Source organism: Rattus norvegicus, chromosome 5 (genome assembly GCF_036323735.1).
Source record: "Rattus norvegicus strain BN/NHsdMcwi chromosome 5, GRCr8, whole genome shotgun sequence".
Classification (NCBI taxonomy): Eukaryota; Metazoa; Chordata; class Mammalia; order Rodentia; family Muridae; genus Rattus; species Rattus norvegicus.
In genome coordinates, this window is record NC_086023.1 from 137,730,718 (window position 1) to 137,753,660 (window position 22,943).

The window sequence follows — 22,943 nt, forward strand, 5'->3', positions numbered from 1 at the left end:
CCAAGATGCAATCCACAGAGGAAACTCAATAAGAAGGATGATTGATCAAAATGAGTATGCTCCCACTCCTTCCTAAAAGGGGAAAAAAATATCCATAGGAGGGGATATGGAAGCAAAGTTTAGAGCAGTGACTCAAGGAATGGCCTTCAGAGCCTGTCCCACATGTGGCCCATATATATACAGCCACCAAAACAAGATAAGATTGATGAAGCTAAAAACTGCATGCTAAAAGGGACCAAATATAGATCTTTCCTGAGAGAAACATCCAGAGCATTCCAATACAGAGGTTAATGCTAGCAGCAAACCACTGAACTGAGAATAGTATCCCCTTGGGGGAAATCAGAGGAAGCATTGAAAGAGTTGAAGAAGCTTGGAACACTATAAAAACAACAATGCCAACCAACCAGAGTTCCCAGGGATTAAACCACTACTGAAAGACCATACATGGACTGACCCAGGGATCCAACTGCATATGTACCAGAGAATAGGCTTGTTGGGGCACCAGGGGAAGGGGAAGTCCTTGGTCTTGCCAAGGTTGGACCCACAGTGCAGGGGATTATGGGGGGGGGGGCAATAAAGAGGATGTATAGAAGGAATACCCATATGGGGGAGGGGGAGAGGAGGGAATGGGAGCTTATGGACAGGAAACCGGGAAGGGGACTAACGTTTGAAATGTAAGCTAAGAAATATATCTAGGGTAGCTGATCCCGACCCACAGCTCCCTGATCCCAAACTCCATGGGAGAGAGAGTTCATCACCCAGATGTGTGGGCACTCCTGAGACTGCAGGGCAGTAGAGACCGCCACTTCTGCCTACCATTGCCCACTTCCCTGGCCCAAGAGGAAACTGTATAGGGGATCTAGGAACAGGAAAATAGGGGCACTCAAGTGGCAGGAGCCCTGTGGCCCAGGCTGTGCCTGGATCTGAAGGGACCCGATCAAACAGCTCCCTGCACCCAAATTCTGTAGGAGGGAGAGCTAGACCTTCAGACAGGCAGACATGCCTGGGAAACCAGAGGAAACCTGTGGACAGGGACCCTGGAGAAGGAGGGGCAAGCACTTCTGGTTACTGCCTTCATGGAGAGATGAAACCTAGCCCTGAGGATCGACTTCAGGCCCGAGAAAACAGATAAGACCAACATTTCTGCTCCAAGTGATCTGCCAGGTGGACTCCGGACACATGCCCACAGGAATAGCTGAAAGTCAGTAGACAGGAATGACTACATGCCTGAAAGCAGAATATTCTTTTCCCGTAACTGGCTGAAAAAAAAAAAAACCAGAAAAACAGGTCTACAGCACTCCTGACACATAGGCCTATAGGACGGTCAAGCCACTGCCAGAAATAGGAGAACAAGGTAACACCAGAGACAACCTGATGGCGAGAGGCAAGCACAGGAACACAAACAACAGAAACCAAAACTACATGGCTTCATCAGAGACCAATTCTCCCACCAAAGCAAACACTGAATATCCAAGCAAGATCTAGATTTAAAGTCATATTTGATCATGATGCTGGAGGACTTCAAGAAAGGCATGAAGAACTCCCTTAGAGAAATGCAGGAAAACATAAATAAACAAGTAGAAGCCTATACAGAGGAATCACAAAAATCCCTGAAAGAATTCCAGGAAAACACAATCAAACAGTTGAATGAATTAAAAGTGGAAATAGAAGCAATGAAGAAAGAACACAGGGAAACAACCCTGGATATAGAAAACCAAAGGAAGAGACAAGGGGCCATAGATACAAGCATCACCAACAGAATACAAGAGATAGAAGAGAGAATTTCAAGAGCAGAAGATTCCATAGAAATCATCGACACAACTGTCAAAGATAATGGAAAATGGAAAAAGCTACTGGTCCAAAACATACAGGAAATCCAGGACTCAATGAGAAAATGAAACCTAAGGATAATAGGTATAGAAGAGAGTGAAGACTCCCAGCTCAAAGGACCAGTAAATGTCTTCAACAAATCAGAGAAGAAAACTTCCCTAACCTAAAGAAAGAGATGCCCATAAGCATACAAGAAGCCTACAGAACTCCAAATAGATTGGACAGAAAAGAAACTCCTCCCATCACATAATAGTCAAAACACCAAATACAAAAAATAAAGAAAGAATATTAAAAGCAGAAAAGGAAAAAGGTCAAGTAACATATAAAGGCAGACCTATCAGAATTGCACCAGATTTCTCACCAGAGACTATGAAAGCCAGAAGATCCTGGACAGATGTCACACAGACCCTAAGAGAACACAAATGCCAGCCCAGGTTGCTGTATCCAGCAAAAATCTTAATTAACATTGATGGAAAAACCAAAATATTCCATGACAAAACCAAATTTACACAATATCTTTCTACAAATCCAGCCCTACACAGTATAATAAATGGTAAAGTCCAACACAAAGAGGCAAACTACACCCTAGAAACAGCAAGAAACTAATTGTTTTGTAACAAAACAAAGAAAAGACGAGCACACAAACATAATTTCACCTCCAAGTAGGAAGATAACAGGAAACAACAGTCATTATTCATTAATATCTCTCAACATCAAATGACTCAATTTTCCAACAAAAAGACACAGATTAACACACTGGATACGTAATGAGGACCCAACATTCTGCTGCCTACAGGAAACACACCTCAGAGACAAAGACAGACACTACCTCAGAGTAAAAGGCTAGAAAACAACTTTCCAAGCAAATGATCTGAGGAAGCAAGTTGGAGTAGCCATTCTAATATCAAATAAAATTGATTTTAAACCAAAAGTCATCAAAAAACATAAGGAAGGACACTTCATATACATCAAAAAAATCCATCAAAATGAACTCTCAATCCTAAATACCTATACTACAAATATAAGGGCACCTACATACATAAAAGAAACCTTACTAAAGCTCAAAGCACACACTGCACCTCACACAATAATAGTGGGAGATTTCAACACCCCACTCTCATCAATGGACAGATCATGGAAACAGAAATTAAACAGAGACATAGACAGACTAAGAGAAGTCATGAACCAAATGGACTTAACAGATATTTATAGAACATTCTATCCTAAAACAAAAGGATATACCTTCTTCTCACCACCTCATGGTACTTTCTCCAAAACTGACCATATAATCGGGCACAAAACAGTCCTCAACAGATACAGAAAGAGAGAAATAATCCCATGCGTCCTATCAGACCACCACGAGCTAAAGCTGGCCTTCAATAACAATAAGGAAAGAATGCCCACATATACATGGAAGTTGAACAATGCTCTACTCAACGATAACCTGGTCAAGGAAGAAATAAAGAAAGAAATTAAAGACTTCTTGGAATTTAATGAAAATGAAGGCAAAACATACCGAAACTTATGGGACACAATGAATGCTGTGCTAAGAGGAAAGCTCACAGCTCTGAGTGCCTACAGAAAGAAAGAGGAGAGAGCATATATCAGCAGCTTGACAGCACACCTAAAAGCTCTAGAACAAAAAGAAGCAAATACACCCAGGAGGAGTAGAAGGCAGGAAATAATCAAACTCAGTGCTGAAATCAACCAAGTAGAAACAAAAAGGACCATACAAAGAATCAACAGAACCGAAAGCTGGTTCTTTGAGAAAATCAACAAGATAGATAAAGCCTTAGCCAGACTAAGCAGAGGACACAGAAAGTGTGTCCAAATTAACAAAGTCAGAAATGAAAAGGGAGACATAACTACAGAATCAGAGGAAATTCAAAAAATCATCAGATCCTACTACAAAAGCCTATATTCAACAAAACTTGAAAATCTGCAGGAAATGGACAATTTCCTAGACAGATTCCAGATACCGAGGTTAAATCAGGAACAGATAAACCATTTAAACAACCCCATAACTCCTAACGAAATAGAAGCAGTCATTAAAGGTTTCCCAACCAAAAAGAGCCCAGGTCCAGACGGGTTCAGTGCAGAATTCTATCACACCTTCATAGAAGACCTCGTACCAATACTATCCAAACTATTCCACAAAATTGAAACAGATGGAGCACTACCGAATTCCTTCTATGAAGCCACAATTACTCTTCTACCTAAACCACACAAAGACCCAACAAAGAAAGAGAACTTCAGACCAATTTCCCTTATGAATATTGATGGAAAATGCTCAATAAGATTCTTGCAAACCGAATCCAAGAACACATCAAAATGATCATGCATCATGATTAAGTAGGTTTCTTCCCAAGTATACAGGGATGGTTCAATATATGGAAAACCATCAATGTAATCCACTATATAAACAAACTGAAATATAAAAACCACATGATCATTTCATTAGATGCTGAGAAAGCATTTGACAAAATTCAACACCCCTTCATGATAAATGTCCGGGAAAGAATAGGAATACAAGGCCCATACCTAAACATAGTAAAAGTCATATACAGCAAACCAGTCGCTAACATTAAAATAAATGGAGAGAAACTTGAAGCAACCACACTAAAATCAGGGACTAGACAAGGCTGCCCACTCTCTCCCTACTTATTCAATATAGTTCTTGAAGTTCTAACCAGAGCAATCAGAAAACAAAAGGAGATCAAGGGGATACAGATTGGAAAAGAAGTCAAAATATCACTATTTGCAGATGATATGATAGTATATTTAAGTGATCCCAAAAGTTCCACCAGAGAACTACTAAAGCTGATAAACAACTTCAGCAAAGTGGCTGGGTAAAAAAAATTAACTCAAATAAATCAGTAGCCTTCCTCTACACAAAAGAGAAACAAGCCGAGAAAGAAATTCGGGAAACGATACCCTTCATAATAGTCCCAAATAATATAAAGTACCTCGGTGTGACTTTAACCAAGCAAGTAAAAGATCTATATGATAAGAACTTCAAGACTCTGAAGAAAGAAATTGAAGATCTCAGAAGATGGAAAGATCTCCCATGCTCATGGATTGGCAGGATTAATATAGTAAAAATGGCCATTTTACCAAAAGCGATCTACAGATTCAATGCAATCCCCATCAAAATACCAATCCATTTCTTCAAAGAGTTAGACAGAACAATTTGCAAATTCATCTGGAATAAAAAAAAACAGGATAGCTAAAATTATCCTCAATAATAAAAGGACTTCTGGGGGAATCACTATCCCTGAACTCAAACAGTATTACACAGCAATCGTGATAAAAACTGCATGGTATTGGTTCAGAGACAGACAGATAGACCAATGGAACAGAATTGAAGACCCAGAAATGAACCCACACACCTATGGCCACTTGATTTTTGACAAACGAGCCAAAACCATCCAATGGAAAAGAGATAGCATTTTCAGCAAATGGTGCTGGTTCAACAGGAGGTCAGCATGTAGAAGAATGCAGATCGATCCATGCTTATCACCCTGTACAAAGCTTAAGTCCAAGTGGATCAAGGACCTCCACATCAAACCAGATACACTCAAACTAATAGAAGAAAACGTGGGGAAGCATCTCGAACACATGGGCACTGGAGAAAATTTCCTGAACAAAACACCAATGGCTTATGCTCTAAGATCAACAATTGACAAATGGGATCTCATAAAACTGCAAAGCTCTGTAAGACAAAGGACACTGTGGTTAGGACAAAACGGCATCCAACAAATTGGGAAAAGATCTTTACCAATCCTGCAACAGATAGAGGGCTTATATCCAAAATATACAAAGAACTCAAGAAGTTAGACCACAGGGAGACAAATAACCTTATTAAAAAATGGGGTTCAGAGCTAAAAAAGAATTCACAGTTGAGGAAAGCCAAATGGCTGAGAAACACCTAAAGAAATGTTCAACATCTTTAGTCATAAGGGACATGCAAATCAAAACAACCCTGAGATTTCACCTCACACCAGTGAGAATGACTAAGATCAAAAACTCAGGTGACAGCAAATGCTGGCAAGGATGTGGAGAAAGAGGAACACTCTTCCATTGTTGGTAGGATTGCAGACTGGTACAACCATTCTGGAAATCAGTCTGGAGGTTCCTCAGAAATTTGGACATTGAACTACCTGAGGACCCAGCTATACCTGTCTTGGGTATATACCCAAAAGATACCCCAACATATAACAAAGGCACATGTTCCACTATGTTCATAGCAGCCTTATTTATAATAGCCAGAAGCTGGAAAGAGCCCATATGCCCTTCAACAGAGGAATGGATACAGAAAATGTGGTACATCTACACAATGGAATATTACTCAGCTATCAAAAACAATGACTTTATGAAATTCGTAGGCAAATGGTTGGAACTGGAAAATATCATCCTGTGTGAGGTAACCCAATCACAGAAAAACACACATGGTATGCACTCATTGATAAGTGGCTATTAGCCCAAATGCTTGAATTGCCCTAGATGCCTAGAACACATGAAACTCAAGATGGATGATCAAAATGTGAATGCTTCACTCCTTCTTTAAAAGGGGAACAAGATACATGGACTGACCCTGGACTCTGACCTCCTAGGTAGCAATGAATATCCTAGTAAGAGCACCAGTGGAAGGGGAAGCCCTGGGTCCTGCTAAGACTGAACCCCCAGTGAACTAGATTGTTGGGGGGAGGGCAGCAATGGGGGGAGGGTAGGGAGGGGAACACCCATAAGGAAGGGGAGGGGGAGGGGGATGTTTGCCCGGAACCGGGAAAGGGAATAACACTCGAAATGTATATAAGAAATACTCAAGTTAATAAAAAAAATTATTAGACATGTAAATTCCAGAACACACACACACACACACACACACACACACACACACACACACACACACACACAGGTTCAAAAACTGCAATTAAAACAGACTTCCAAGTAATTCCATTTTCACTTGACTTAGAAATCACACTGCGGTGTCCCACCATAAGAGTCAGGCCCACCAACCGACTGGGAGTCATGGTGACATGAGAGAGTCTCACCTTGGTCCTCTGCATACATGCTATGGCTGAGTCGCTTGAGTTTCCGTGGAAATCCTATCAGTGGAAGGAGGGGCTGTCCTTCCCTCTTTTGCCTACTTGTGGGACCCTTTTCCCACTACTGGGTTGTCTTGTCCAACCTTGATGTAAGAATATGTGCCTGGTCTTTTTGTGGCTGGTTATGCTGTGTTCGTTTGATGTTCCTAGGTCTGATCTTTTCTGAGGAGGCAGGTGGCAGAAGAAGGTGTTGACCTGGGAAGAAAGGGAAGATGAAGAGAGGGGAGGCTGGGAGGAGGGTAGAAACTGCAGTTGGGATATATGTAATGTATGAGAAAAATAAAATAATAGCGATAATAGGAAAAAAAGCGGAACAAGAATACCCTTGGCAGGGAACAGGAGGCAAGGATTAAAACAGAGGCAGAAGGAACACCCATTCAGAGCCTGCCCCACATGTGGCCCATACCTATACAGCCACCCAATTAGACAAAATGGATGAAGCAAAGAAGTGCAGGCTGACAGGAACCGGATGTAGATCTCTCCTGAGAGACACAGCCAGAATACAGCAATTACATAGGCGAATGCCAGCAGGAAACCACTGAACTGAGAATAGGACCCCCGTTGAAGGAATCAGAGAAAGGACTGGAAGAGCTTGAAGGGGCTGGAGACCCCATATGAACAACAATGCCAACCAACCAGAGCTTCCAGGGACTAAGCCACCACCCAAAGACTATGCATGGACTAACCCTGGGCTCCAACCTCATAGGTAGCAATGAATAGCCTAGTAAGAGCACCAGTGGAAGGGGAAGCCCTTGGTCCTGCTAAGACTGAACCCCCAGTGAACGTGATTGTTGGGGGGAGAGTGGTAATGAGGGGAGGATGGGGAGGGGAACACCCATATAGAAGGGGAGGGGGAGGGGTTAGGGGAATGTTGGCCCAGAAACCGGGAAAGGTAATAACACTCGAAATGTAAATAAGGAATACTCAAGTTAATAAAGAAAAAAAAAAGAAAAAAATGCAGGTGACAGCAGATTTTGCTGAGGATGCGAAGAAAGAGGAACACTCCTCCATTGCTGGTGAGACTGTCAGCTGGTAAAAATCACTCTGGAAGTTAATCTGGCATTTCCTGAGAAATTTGAAATAATTCTACTTGAAGACCCAGCTATATCACTACTAGGCATAAACCCAAAAACTGTTTCAACATATAACAAAGACACGTGCTCCACTGTCTTCATAGCAGCCTTATTTATAATAGCCAGAAGCTGGAAACAACCCAAATGTTCCTCAACAGAAGAATGGATATGGCAAATATTGTATATTTCCATAATTGAGTACTACTGAGGGAATAAAAACAATAACTTCATGAAAAATGCAGGAGAATGGATGAAACTAGAAAATATCATCCTTAGTGAGGTAACCCAGACACAAAAAGGTGCACATGGTAAGCACTCATTGATGAGTGGATATTAGTCCAATAGCTCACATTGCCACAGACCATGTGGAGTGTAGATAGAGGGAAGACCTTCCTAAGGTGTGGATGCTTCATTCCTGCCTTGAGGGGGGAACTGGATGATTGTGGGTGGTGGAGGGAGAGGGGAACATTGGAGGGAAAGAGGAGAGGGGGAATAAGGGGACAGTATCAGGAGCTGGTGGATATATGAGACAGCTACATAGCGTCAAGAAATTGAACAAAAATATGTAGCAGGAGGAATGAAGAACTGGGGATAGCCATTGGAGAGTCCCAGACTACAGGAAAATGTGAGACAACCAGGACACAACTGGGATGACTTAAGCTGAAATGCACAGAGAAGGGAACGATAGAACCTGTAGATGACACCTCCAGTAGATAGGCATGGCCCCTGTTTGTGGGATGTGTCCACTTACCCATCCCAAAGTTTTTGACCCAGAAATGTTCCTGTCCAAAGGAAGAACAGGGAAAAAGGATGTAACGGTCAACCATGTCTGCAGACAGCAAACTTGATACTGTTGCCATGGTCTAGATGCTCTTGCTGAAAGGAATGTAGTATGGTGGTTTCCGGGGAGGTCTGGCCAGCAACCGAACAATGTAGATGTGGATGCTTGGAGCCAACCATTAGACTAAGCTCATGGAACCGGGTGGCGGAGTTTTGCAGAAGGACTAGAGGAGCACAAGGGGATTGCAACCCCGCAGGAAGAACAACATTGGCTGTCTGGATCACCTAATGCTCCCAGAGTCTAGAACACCAACCAAGGAGTGTCACTGGAGAGATGGATCCATGGCTTCAGATACATAGGTAGAAGAGGATGGCATTGCCTGGCAGCAATGGGAGGGGAAGCCCTTGGTCCCAGAATGGTTATAAACCCCAGTGTAAAGGAATGCTGGAGTTGTGGGGCAGGAGAGAATGGGTGGGTGAAGAAGCACCCTCATCCAGGCAAAGGGGAGGGTGGAGGGTGAATGTGGGATGGTGGTTGGTGTATGGGGTAACTGGGAAGTGGGATATTATTTGAGATATAAATGAATGGAGTGATAAATTAATTAAAAAAATTTTTAAAGCCAAAGCAAATAGACCAATATAAAATGGTATTAAATTAAACACCTAGGTAAAGGTAATGGGGGGGGGGGGCAACAAGTTCTCCAAACTCATCACACCCTGATGATGAGTGTGGTGCATTTGCTGGGTGAAGTACTGTGTAATGATATGTAATGTCAACTGCTGTTCAGTGGCATGTTGGCAACCATGACATTGACCATGATGGGTGTATTTACATTTCAGTAACTGGCAATCAGCACTAATCAGAAGCATCATGGCAAAGCCCTGAAGACTATAATGCTGTTGGTAAGTATTGTCCCACACCTCTGACCCAAACTCCTCTCACTATTACTAATGATGCCCATTAGCTCTGGAGAGGCAGGTGAGTGCAGACAGAGACTCTTCTACCTCAGGATAGGGGACAGAGGTTCACAGAGAAATAGACAGAACTGATTATCACATGCAAAACATACAGCCACCCTTAGTCTGTTGGTTTAATTCATGGGGATTTTATTATGGATTCACAAGGAGAGTCTCAACAGAGAGAGAGAGAGAGAGACAGAGAGACAGAGAGACAGAAAGACAGAGAGACAGAGACAGAGAGAGACAGAGAGAGACAAAGAGACAGAGAGAGAGACAGAGAGAGATACAGAGAGAGATACAGAGAGAGATACAGAGAGATGAAGAGACAGAGAGACAGAGAGATTTGACTTAGACATAGATGTCAGCAACATGGAAGAAAAACAGTCACATGATCAGTATGGTACTTGGAAAAAGCTTCACAAAAAGTGTATTTGGGATCATGCAAAAGAAAAGGGCAAAAAAGAATAAAACTGGAAGAGAGAAAATGTTACACCTTTCTGAGTGATATGAATGTAAATGTCGATTTTATTTCCTCTTTCTGAACACTGGCAGTCTGGTTCAACTCAGCTACTCTGGGACAAATGCAAATCCAAAGTGGCTGACTCAAACTTGATTGTTTCAGCTTCTTACTGAATTGTTCTATTTGGCAATCTGCTCTAATCTACTAGCTCCTTCTCATTCTCTGCTCGTTCTGTCTTCACATGCAACCTGTGTTGCAAAACTGTGTGAGGAAAACTGCCTCCTCTCTTTCTTTTTCTATCACTGTGTCACTCTGTGTCTCTCTGTCTCCGTGTCTCTCTCTGTCTCTCTGTCTGTGTGTCTGTGTCTGTGTGTATTTTGCGTGTATGCACGCATGCATACACACTCCTCTCTTAAATCATCTCTCATTCCTCTGCTGTTCTCCTGAAAGTTTTATGAATCCTATTTCTTAATCATTTTGTCAAATATTTCTCAGACTTGTCACTTTGTCAACCACTCAATAAGACATCACTTTCAAACATGATTACATCCTTCTACAAAGTAAAATTACCTTCAACGTTTGGGGTTACAGATGTGTACTAAGTTCTTGTCTGTGTTCCAGTCATAGGGGTTAAATGTGTCATTCCACTAGGATTTCACAGACTTGAATATACTTGCATGTTAAAATAAACATTCTGCTACACAGTGAGGACTAAAAGGTGGGCAGATTTGGCACCGCCTCATGGCTGCTCTCAGCGACTGTACATTCTGGATTTTTTAATGGCATCACCAACAAGAGAGTGTCAAGCATGGCCCATCGCCCAGATAATGAACAATGACTCAGAAGACATGAGCTATTTGGCAAAGGTCACCCAGCTATTGAATGGTAGAACCAATTCCAGGACCTGGCCACTTGCCTCTTGGGTGAGAGAGACTCTGCCTTGTCCATCACATGCATAATTGTGTGTGAGGTCAATCTACTGGTTGGACCTGGGCTCTAACCAAAAAATTACTCCTGCCTCTCAGAGCTGGGCCTAAGCCACACTGGTCATGAGATTACACTGAGATCTGAGGTCAGCATGAAGGGAAAGTCCAACTCTAGAGATTCCATTCTACAGCAGGGGAACCCATAGGGTTGAAGGAAAAATGGTGAGCTTTGAGAAAGGAGAAGCCAGCAGATCCACAACTCTAATAACCAGGGACTCCCTAATTAGCCCCCAGCTGACAACTCCTCATTAATGGACCATGTGAGAATTGGCTCATTTCAGAAATTGAGTACTTCAAGAGGTTTTCTTGATTTGTGTTTCGTATGCATAATGTTTTTCTACATTGTGTGAAGTCTACAGTTGTATTATTCAAATGGTGATTTCTGTGCCCTCATATATTGTGTATGTCCAATGAATCTCCTGTCTCAAGTTTGTATAAGCAATTCTTACCACTTACTCTCCTCTGTCTTCTCAATGAATACTGACCACACAATGACTGAGCAGAAGAGAGAATAGGGAGGAAGGTTACATCAGCCATGGGGAGGAGAGAGACAAAAAGGAATTCCAGGTCAAGATGAAAAGGAGAGGGTCTGAGACGACACCATGAAAATAAACATCTGAAGCCACAGAGCCAGATCAATAATAATGTTGATTCAGGTATCGCTAAATTGTGAGTGGGAGGCTTAATGTTTAAGACAAATTCTTTAACTTCTCAGCTACTGAGGTGCAGCTTGAAATAAACTTTGTGTTCTCTGTGTGTTATAGGGAACTACCAAAGACAAAGATATACAGCTGCTGGACTAATTTAATTCTTTACACTTATTTTTTTTCTTTTTTTCGGAGCTGGGGACCGAACCCAGGGCCTTGTGCTTGCTAGGCAAGCACTCTACCACTGAGCTAAATCCCCAACCCCTACACTTATATTAAAATGATTCATTTTACTGTGTCTGGAGGAGGAAGTGACCAAAACCATGACAAGCAGTGAGGACCAGGCTGACCGGAGACTGCAGGACATGCTATCCCATCTACTTAGTTCTGCACATTTTTTTTCCTATTCGGGACACCTTTGATGCAGTTAAATACACATAAGACAGAGACATCATAACGTGCTTTCTCACTTCTATGAAGGCTACCCATGGATCTCTCCACACTCACTCTCCCCAATCTTACAATTATAGTCCATGGATGTTAATTGACTATGTAACCAGCCATGGGCCACAATGACCTCATCAATATAGGCTCTTAACTGGAACAAAATTCTCCTTCTTTTTTTTTTTTAAGAACCATCTTTTATTGGGGGAGGGGTCATCAATCCTTCTTGGCCGCCGCCTTCCGCATGGCTGCCAGCACGTTGCTCAGCTCCTCCCTCTTTCTCTTGGATGTGCGCGCCCACCCTCTTCTTGATAAACTTGAGTGCTCGCTTGTCCTTGGACACCTTGAGCAACTCCATGGCGCGCCGCTCATAGGGCGCAAGCCGCACACCTCCCGGATCATATCTCGCACGAACTTGGTGTGCTTGTGAGGCCCCCGCGGCGGCGGCTGTGTCTCGGCTTGCTGACGTTTTTCGTCACTTTGTGGCCTTTGTTGAGGCCCACGGCCATGGGGTAGTGCAGGGCCATGGCTGCAGCTTTCCGATGGCGGCCGACAGGAAACCAAAATTCTCCTTCTAAACCAAAGAAACAACCAAAGGTCCCGCACAGTATTTTTGTTCCCTGGAACAAACTGTCTTCAGGCACATCCCAGAAGCAGTACACAGTGCTCCTCTGTCCATTTTCAATTGGGGCAGACATGTCACACAGAATCATGTGGAACCACCATGATTTTGTTCATCTTCCTCATTTCACCATAGATTGGCAGGTGGGGACCACACAGGCTTATACAGTGATGAGGATGTCAGGAATAAATCACTTGGGTCACTTTCTTATGCCTACATGGTCTGCTAGAGATATTTATGGGTGCACACTGACATTTGATGATGACAATTTTATGGCACAACACATGGGTGCCTAATTAATTATGGGCAATAATGAAAAAATAATAAAAGGAAAGAAAAGCACACACACACAGAGACATATATATGTATATATGTATATATATATATGCATGCTTATCTGTATACAAGAATATAAAATGGAAAATTAATGGTGAAGTTTAACTTGTTCTCTTTGAATTATTGTATACTGACAGATATTTAGGGGATTTGTTCATTGTATACTGATAGAAATTTAAGGTTGTTTTGTTAGTCTATTTTTTACTATATTGTACATAAACCTCTTATAGAAAATACGATAGTTCTTACACTTATTCCTATTGTGATAGCTAGTTAATGTTAGAGGAAAGAAAAAATATTAAACAGAACCTTTAAGGGATATGAAGTAGAAACTTAAAGGTTCTTTGGAAAGTCAGTTAGATGGTATTTTGCTGGGGCAAACAAATGAAGGAGTGTTTTCCTGATGTGGACACAGATGAAAGACGAAGACAGATTCATGAAGAAATATTTTACTGGAGCTAACATATGAGAAAGGTTGTTCTACTAAAGCACAAGAAAGGACAGGTGATGAAGGATGCTTTGCTAATGACATACATGTATTGGTCAGCCTTACATTGCATAGTTCAGCTGCATTTGTCAAGATTCCATAGTGAGAAACACATCAAAAAACTTCTGTTGGTGTGCTGCAGTTTCTTGCCACCACTTCTGCAGACTGAGGCTGATTGGCAGAGTAATGTCAGCTAAGACAGACATGTGTGCTAAGCAAGACACTTAGTGAGGCAAGACCTGTGGAGGACACATGATGTTGGGAGGGAGTATAAATAGAGCTTGATGGACAGTGATGCAGCCTGAGCTAGGCTTGAGAGGCAGAGCCAAGAACTCCTGGCTTACATCTGGGTCCTTCCTGCTGTCTTGTGCTGGGGCTCAGGCCTGGCTGTTTCTACTAGGTAGTGGCACCACTGCTGATGCGTGTTTGCTAAACTGACGCTAATTAACTGGACTACTGCTGTATCTATGAAGTGTTTGTGAGATGATCAAACTGCCGCTGAGAACCTGTGAAGTAAAGTGTTGATTTCCAGACAATACAGACAGGAAGAGCAACAAAGATCCAATTTCAACAGTTACACATCCACAGACACACACACACCATAGTATTTCCTTTTCTACCAGCTCTAGTGAGTAGTGGGCTACAAGAGAGGTGCAAGCATTTAAGAAGCAAAATGAAAAGTAGAGGTTGAAATGATTAAAGTTTCATGTGTGTGCATGTGCATTTACTTGTATGTCTGCACATGTATGGGTACAGTCTTAGTGTGTTGTTGCTGAGAAAAGAAAACATAAATATGGCCACTCTTATGAGGGAAAACATTTAATGGGACTAGCTTAGAGCTTCAGAGTTTTAGTGTGTTGTCATCATAAAAGGAGGCATGGCAGCTTGAAGGAAGACATGGTGCTGAAGGAGAAAATAATTCTATATCTTGATCAATAGGCAGCAGAAAGAAACTGTATGTTACACTGGTGGACTTGAGTATACATGACCTCAAAGCCATGTCTCCACAGTGACATTCTTCCTCTAACAAGGCCATACTCCTTAAAATAAGCCCAGGCCTTCCTAATAGTGCTAATCCCTGTAACCAACTTTCAAACACATGACTACATTAGGGCGATATCTATAAATCACCACATCCCATTTCCAGGTCCCCAAAAGCTTATAGCCATATCATAATCTAGAAATGCCTTCAGTCCAACTTCAAAAGTCCTCATAATCTATAACAGTCTCAAGTTGTTTAAATGTCCAAACTTCAAAGTCTCTTCTAAGATTCATGCAATCACTTAACTGCAATACCCTAGAAAATAAAAATAAAAATACAGATCACATACTCCCAACATACAGTGGCACAGGATATACATTATAGTTCCTAAATGGAGGAGAGGCAGGACAGTGAGGAATACTGGAACAAAGCAAGACCAAAAACCATCTGGGAAAACTCTAAATGCTGCATCTCCATGTCTGATGTCAAAGGGTTCCTAAGATCTCCAATGCCTTTCAGCTTGGTTGACTGCAACACACTTCTCTCTCTTGGGCTGGTTCCAAGGCCAGTTAGTAGCTTTCCTTGACAGGTATCCCATGACTCTGGCATCTCCAACGTCTGAGGTCTTGAAGGCAATCCAGACATCCAGAATTCATGTAGATGTCCCTTGTCCATGCTGTCATCATAAGCATATGGAAGTCAATGATCCAGGCTGCTGTAGGCTGTGATGGGTAAGGAAGCTTCCTTTGCAGTGGCATCAGTGAAGACTGCAGACTCACAGGTGAGTATGAGAGACATTGAAGCCTTCTCTGACAGCCTCCCCACACACACCAGGAAAAAGAAATACTGTGAAAAGAAATCCATTGAAGAGAGCTCAAAAGAGGAGTGGTGGGGTGCTGGTTGACATGTAGGTCTTCACAGTTGATAGTTTCTGGCATGGGGTGGGGCTGAGTTATCATTTAGGAACTGGACACTGAAAGTTTAACAGTGCTCAAATAAGTACATGGACAACACTAATTAGATTGGTAAGATTTTCCTTTCATTTTTTTTCTAAAGGTAGAGGAGGGTACAAGGATAAGGGAGTACATCTGGGAGGGTAGGAAGTGAGTGTGATTAAGAAGCATTGTGTAAATTTTTCAACTAAAAAATTAATAAAAGTTATAAGTTGAGAAAAATTAAAATAAAACCTAAAAGAAACTTTAAAAACAAAACCTAGGAGTAAAACTCCACAAAATGTGATCAAGAAAACAACTCATAGATCTAATGAAAAATAACAATAAATTCAAGAGTTTGGCTAGGAGAAAGGGAGTATACCTTTAATCTCACTAAGTATGTAGGAAGCTGAAGGATATCTGGGAGTTGGAGTCTAGTTGGGTCTACAAAAGGATTTCCAGGCAAGTCAGGGTTACATAGAGGGAATCTATCTCAAAGAAAAAAGAAGTACATGAATTGGATTTTACCAATTTGAAAACTTTTATAATCAAAGGATATCATCAAAGAATCAAAAATTTCCCAAGGTATGGTACCCCATCTCATAATCCCAACACTGGGGAGATGGAGGCAGAAAGATAAAAAAATTGAAGGACATTTTTAGGAATGTAGGAAGTTCCAGACTAGCTTGGGATATGTGAGATTTCTCACAAAATAAATAAATAGGTAAACGCAGTCCAGACACCACCCACACCTGAAGGGAACCAGTCAACAGTTCTCTGCACCCAAGGGGAGGAGGAGGGGTTAGGGGGATGTTGGACCGGAAACCGGGAAGGGGAATAATAATCAAAATGTAAATAAGAAATACTCAAGTTAATAAAGATTAAAAAAAGATGTAAAAATGTGAAAAGTAAATATGCCTAACAACACAATTATACATAAACCAATAAATTAAAGATTTTCAGAAAGAAAAAAAAGAAATGTAAATAAGAAATACTCAAGTTAATAAAGATAAAAAAAAAGAAGGTTGGATATAAGGTTCCTCATTCAGAATAAATGTATTTATAAAGAAGGTCACACAGGGGCTGGGGATTTAGCTTAGTGGTAGAGCGCTTACCTAGGAAGCGCAAGGCCCTGGGTTCGGTCCCCAGCTCCGAAAAAAAGAACCAAAAAAAAAAAAAAAAAAAAAAGAAGGTCACACAAAGGAGCTACAAACATGAACAACTAATGAACAATTGCCATTACGATGCAGTAACATTACTGAGGTATTTGGAATTATAACTTAGTGTCACCAGTCAATTAAATCAGTTACTTTGGTTTCATTATGTTTTGGCCAAATTACTAAATACTAAATTAATTCAAAGGCACAGATTAATTTCACAAGAAAGAGACACTGTACTTTACTTAAACCTTCTTTTTTTTTTTTTTTTTTTGGATCTGGGGACCGAACCCAGGGCCTTGCGCTTCCTAGGTAAGCGCTCTACCACTGAGCTAAATCCCCAGCCCCTGTACTTTACTTAAAGAGTGAATACTCTAAGTCTAGCTCCTCAGCATGCTGGCTCACCAGTCCACCCTAACATGTCCCATCACCTTGAGAAATGCTCTCTTAATATCTTTATTTCTCAGACTGTAGACCACAGGATTGAGCAAGGCTGTGAAGACATTGTAAAAGAGTGAGATCTGCTTGTCTCGCTCAGGAGAGTAGCTGGAGTTGGGCCTCATGTAGATGTAAATGGCTGGAGCATAGAAGAATGTGACCACAGTCAGGTGGGAGGCACAGGTAGAGAAAGCCTTGCAGCGGCCCTGGGTGGACTTGATCTTCAGAATTGCCATGGCAATATGAATGTAGGAGGCCACAATGAGGGAGATTGGAATAACAACCACAAAGACACTCAAAACAAAGTCCACCATATCAATGAGGTGGGTATCCATGCAAGCCAGGCTCCGCACTGAAGGACCTTCACAGAAGTAGTGGTTGACTTTGTTGGGCCCACAATAGGGTAGACTCATGGTGAAGAAAGTATGCAGCAAGGAGGAAAGGAAACCACAGATCCACGACCCTGCTGCCATCCGTATGCACAGACCCCAGCTGAGGATGACAGTATAGCGCAGTGGATAGCAAATGGCCACATACCGGTCATAAGCCATGACAACAAAGAAGGTACATTCAGTGATACCCAGGGCCGCAAACACATACATCTGCAGACCGCAGCCAGCGAAGGAGATGGTCTTAGAGTGAGCAAGAAGATGCACCAACATCTGGGGCACAGTGGTGGTGACATAGCTCATATCCAACAGGGAGAGGGTACAGAGGAAGAAGTACATGGGCGTGTGCAGCTGTGTGTCCAGGCAGACCAGCATGATGATGAGCCCGTTGCCCAGGACTGAGCTCAGGTAGATGAGAAGGAAGACAAAGAAGAGGATGTTGTTGGTCACAGGGTCTCTGGAGAAGCCAATTAGAATAAATTCAGAAACCCAACTTTGGTTCTGCCCTGAAATCACCCACATGGTTGAAGCTGTAAGAGAATCCATTATTCTATTTGTCACCTGACATGTGCCAATAGGACAGGCAGGAAACAAAGATAATGGTTGAGGAGATGGTTCAGACGTGAAGCACTGATGCTCTTCCAGTGGACCAAACAGATCGATGCTGTGTCCAACTCCAGTTCCAAGAGATCTGCTCTCTCCTGCACAGACCAGAAATACACACAAGTGCACAAACGTGCATGTGGTTAAAACCCATATACATAAAATAAAAAATAATAGTTTTGATTTTTAAAAAAAAGAAGAAGAAGAAAGGCTAGAATGTGGTTCTGAGCTCAGTGGCCAGATCCTGTGCACTCTTCTCAAGTTACTGAACCTCCCAATGCCCCATTTTCTTCAACTATCTAATGAGGCTGATGACATCATGTTCCTGGATTATGAAGAATATCTAAAGCATCTCGCATAACTCCGGGAAACACACATAACACAGGATGGGTCACATTCTCTCACAAACTCTCAATGCATCTCTGGGAAGGCAGGGACAGGAAATCCCCACAGCAAGAGGGATAAGCTACACTCACTGAAATGATAACACTTGAGTCAACTGAGAGACCCTGCCTCTATGAATAAGATGGAGAACAACTGAGGAAGGTTTGCATATCAGTTTCTGGACACACACACACACACACACACACACACACACACTCACACCACTAAGAGAAAGAAAGGCAGACAGACACACAGACAAATAGACAGATGTATGGACACCACTGGCATGAGAAAAAAAAACTAGTAAAGAAGTAGATGGAAAGGGCGGAGCAAATGAAACCCAGGCGCATGCACACCAGGTCACATGAACAAGAATAGAAGCTCACTTGTGCATCAGGGACACTGAAGTGCATGTATGCACTGCACTGGGGACACTTTGTCTCTGTTAGGAAAACCCCCACATCCCTCTGCACACAAACATCCATTGCAGGTACACTGTGGATTTAAGGGATAAATCTAAAGCAACCCAAATTTTTAAACATGGTAAATATCTTTTTAGGTAAGCAAAGATTTTCTTAAAGGAGCACAAAAAGTATTTTCCATGGAGCAAAAAATCATGGTAAGCCAGAAAACCAAAAAAGAAGTGTGCAAAGTACTTGTACACATACTCAGAAAGGCACAAACAAAACATCAGACGCTCCAAGAAAACATAGAACACTAATGAAGGCATTTCTTTGGAGGCAGCTGCCTCTTAAGCACTCATGAGGGTAAGTGGTTCACACACCATCACACATGTAGACATTGCAGAAGAAAACCACAGAGCCACACCTGCCTCTGCTTCTCAGTCTCACATCTCCACACACCTACTAGCACGGTTGCAGGAACACGGGTCTAGTATTCACAAGTGTGACTAGGTCCAAAGGGGGAGAACATTAAAATGACCCCTTCATTGTGTGCTTGGCTGTGCTCCCTACGGTTGAACATGTTCGATGCATTGTTCAGCAATACAAATATTGAGCATAATTCTGGAACAAGATATACGCACATAGATACATTCAAACATACGCTGAAGGAAAGACATGTAAAGGAAATTTCCAAAAGCTACTCTGAGTTGTCTGAAGTAAGGTTCCACTCATATGTTAATGAGCAAGGTTGAGGCAGGAATTGTTTTTCATAGGAACCATGAAGGAGACTTGAAAGCATCCCTTGTCTTCAACTTTCCCTGTCCCCATCCTCCCTCCTGACCAGTCACTGCTCATCACCCTCACAGCCATCCTCTCTTTCACCTAGGTCAGGGGTTGGGGGTAATCCTCTCCTCCAGCATTTCTGTATCTGTCTCCATGTAATCCTTGCCTCTAATATTTTTCCTTCAATGCAGTCTTTTTTTAATTAAAATAATGTTTCAGGGGTTGTAGAGATGACTCAGGAGTTAGAGCACTGACTTCTCTTCTAGAGGCCTGAATTCAATTCCTAGCAACCACAGTGTGGCTTACAACCACCTATAATGGGATCTGATGCCCTCTTCTGGTATTTCTGAAGACAATGACAGTGTATTCATACTAAATAAATAAGTCTGAAAAATATATTAAAACTTTGTTTTACAATGCACTTTGAACATATTCTTCCCCTCCCCCAGCTTCTCCCAGATCCTGCCCACTCAACTGCATGTTCTTTCTCCTCACAAACCCTATTTCAGGTCAAAGGATAGAAAAAAAAAGAAATAACAAAACATTAAAAGCAAAAACAAGAACAACTACAAAATAAAACATGTAGAAGAAACAAACAAGCAAACAAACAAACGAATGAATGAATGAACAAAAAATCATGGGTTGCTCTCCTGTTTGCCAATTCCTCCTGAGTATGTGGCTTACCTTCTGGTGTGACTGTTATATACAGTGAGACTTTATTGGAGAAAACTGAGTTCTCCATTTTTAGTAAAAATCAGTTACAAATGAATTCCTGTTTAGGAGCAGGATTTTGTGTCCACTTTTCATTCTCAGGGCAGGGCATTCATCTGCTTCAACACATTCTTCATAAGAGTGCCAGCAGAGATTATTCACGAATTTTCAAGTTGGGCTTATCTGGCCCAAACTGAAAGCCTTTTTAACAGCTCTGAAGCCCCATCATTTGAAGCAGACCCAATGCTCATTCATATCCTTCATACTCTGTGAAGAATAAGCCTTAATATGCAGCTGTCTCCCCTATCTCCCCTCTCTCCAGACACAGATCTCCATGCAATCACTCCCTGTGTCCTGTATAACTCACCTCTTTCCCCCGTTAGGTCAATTGCCCAACTTCTCATCATGGAAGGGGAACCAGCACCTACAGTGTTGCTCACCCTGTGGCCACAGCTCAGCAGGAAGACTTCCCTTCTGTGCTACCACCCCCCACCCCTAACCCAGGCAGGAGACATCTTGCATTCCTTTTTCAGTGGCTGCTTAGAGTCTGAAAAATCCTACAGGAGCCTTTCTTTCTCTCCTATTAATTGAATTCCCAGACCACTAGGAAAGAATTGTGTACAGTAGGGTATGACTGAATGGATGGTTCCTAGACTTTGCAACAATAAATATAACTAATATTTATTTTGGATAATTTCTAAGTTCCATCCATTGCTCCCCTAACTTTAGGATAACATTACAACTTATCGAAGGAAGTATTTTTGCCCATGTGTTATAGGTGGAAATCTTATTGCTGGAGAGGACAGTATGGTCTAGATTACAAGCTTGGCATAAAGAAGTAAGTGGGAGGTGAGTTGGTCCATCCTGAGAGCCTGGCTCTCATTCACAGCCTTCTCTGCTCTGCTACACAGGCTCTCAAGTAGAAGGTAAAGAGAGCAAAGTCTTCACAGTGTCCTCTAGTAAAGCTCGCTGACATTCAGCACAAACCAGATTTCCTAGGACAGAGCTGGATATCTGCACATAGACCAGCTCTCCTAGTGAGAGTTCCTTCTTATATGAGTGTGGGAGAGCCTGGAGTGTACTGAAAGTAGAAGAATCCAGAAAAAGAGTATCTGAGGTGGGGTTTCCAAAGCATGGAAACACCATTCAGTCATCCACAATCTATTATGTTTTCCCAGGCCTGTGGCCTTGGGTTTAGATTACAGTAGTCCAGCAGGTCTTCTGGCCCAAATCCATAAGCTCAATTTCAAAAATAAAGACATCAGGATTGAGTTCCAGGCCAGATGATTCTACACATAGTAGCCCCAACCTACAAATCCAGCATCTGAAAAGCTTATGATCAGTAGTCTAAAGAAATTCAGTACTGCTTTATGAGTTTGAGGCTGGGCTATATTAGACCTCGTCCCCCAAAAAGAAAACCATGATGCTCATGCCCACAAAGAACATCAAGCTGTGTCTCTGTGGAGTGGGAAGACACCATCAGAGACACTGACTGTCACTGCTCTCTCATGCATAGGGCTTTCTGCTTGTCTTGAGATCTTGGGCTCAGGCCTCCACGTTTTTTATTAACATGATTTGAAACAAACTCTCTGTAAATATTTATTAAGTTTAATAAAGGGAAAAAAGAGGAAAGAAGGAAACAAGGTGAGAATGAGAAGAAAAAAGAGCAGGCAATGGGGGGAGATGACTGGGAGTTTAGTTGTATGCACAGAGGACAAAAGGACAGAAGGCTTGACTTCTTCTCAGCTACAGTCCATCTATGTCTGAACCCCACCCACAAGCCAAACACCAGTGACCATCTTACCATTTGTAAATCCAGGGAATGTCTCACAGAGTGGCTGTTTCTTGGTCTTAAAAGGAGAAGCCTAAACATCAATTCCCCCTAAAGGAACAGAGTTGAGAGGGACAGGATGATAGACAGCCCAGTCTCTAGAAAAATGCTAAGGTGCTATAAAGTTTGAGGGACTGAGTCCCTTAAGTCCTTTGCAAAGACCAAGGAACCCTGGCTCCAGAAGATTGTGTCTATAAAACCCTACTTAACAAAGATAAGCACAGACATTTTCACTTCTTCCCAGTGGGACCAGCAGCTGAGGTTTTGTGACCCTGCCTCATCTCTTAGCTTTTCCAGGAGAGGACTGAAAGGCTCATTTCTGTTCCCAGTAGGGATACTAAGATAAATCCCAGGATGCTGTCAACAGGAGCACCACAAGTGAGACCCTGGGGAGCGAAGTAGGAGGAAAGACCCCATGGGTTAGAGGTTCTCTTTTCTACACTAGGGGAATAATCATAGCTCAAAAACCAAGAGATGGAAGATGGTCACCAGATATACACGTTAAATAATTAAGTTTTCATTTTTTTCCTTTTGCTATCCAAAGCCTGAGCCCAGACAAACATGATGAGACCGTGTTTGACTCACACTCTTTTCCC

The 22,943-nt window shown here is 42.1% G+C and overlaps 1 protein-coding gene across 1 annotated transcript; it reads right to left on the minus strand.

Moving 5' to 3' along the window:
• Window positions 1-17,205: 17,205 nt before the first annotated feature.
• On the minus strand, window positions 17,206-18,153 carry Or10ak7e (olfactory receptor family 10 subfamily AK member 7E). Its single transcript, NM_001000821.1, has one exon. The coding sequence runs from the start codon at window positions 18,151-18,153 to the stop codon at window positions 17,206-17,208; it is 948 nt and encodes a 315-aa protein (NP_001000821.1).
• Window positions 18,154-22,943: the final 4,790 nt, after the last annotated feature.

Coding starts and splice junctions, on each gene's coding strand:
- Or10ak7e (NM_001000821.1), bottom strand. CDS start 18,153: ATGTGGGTGATTTCAGGGCAGAACCAAAGTTGGGTTTCTGAATTTATT.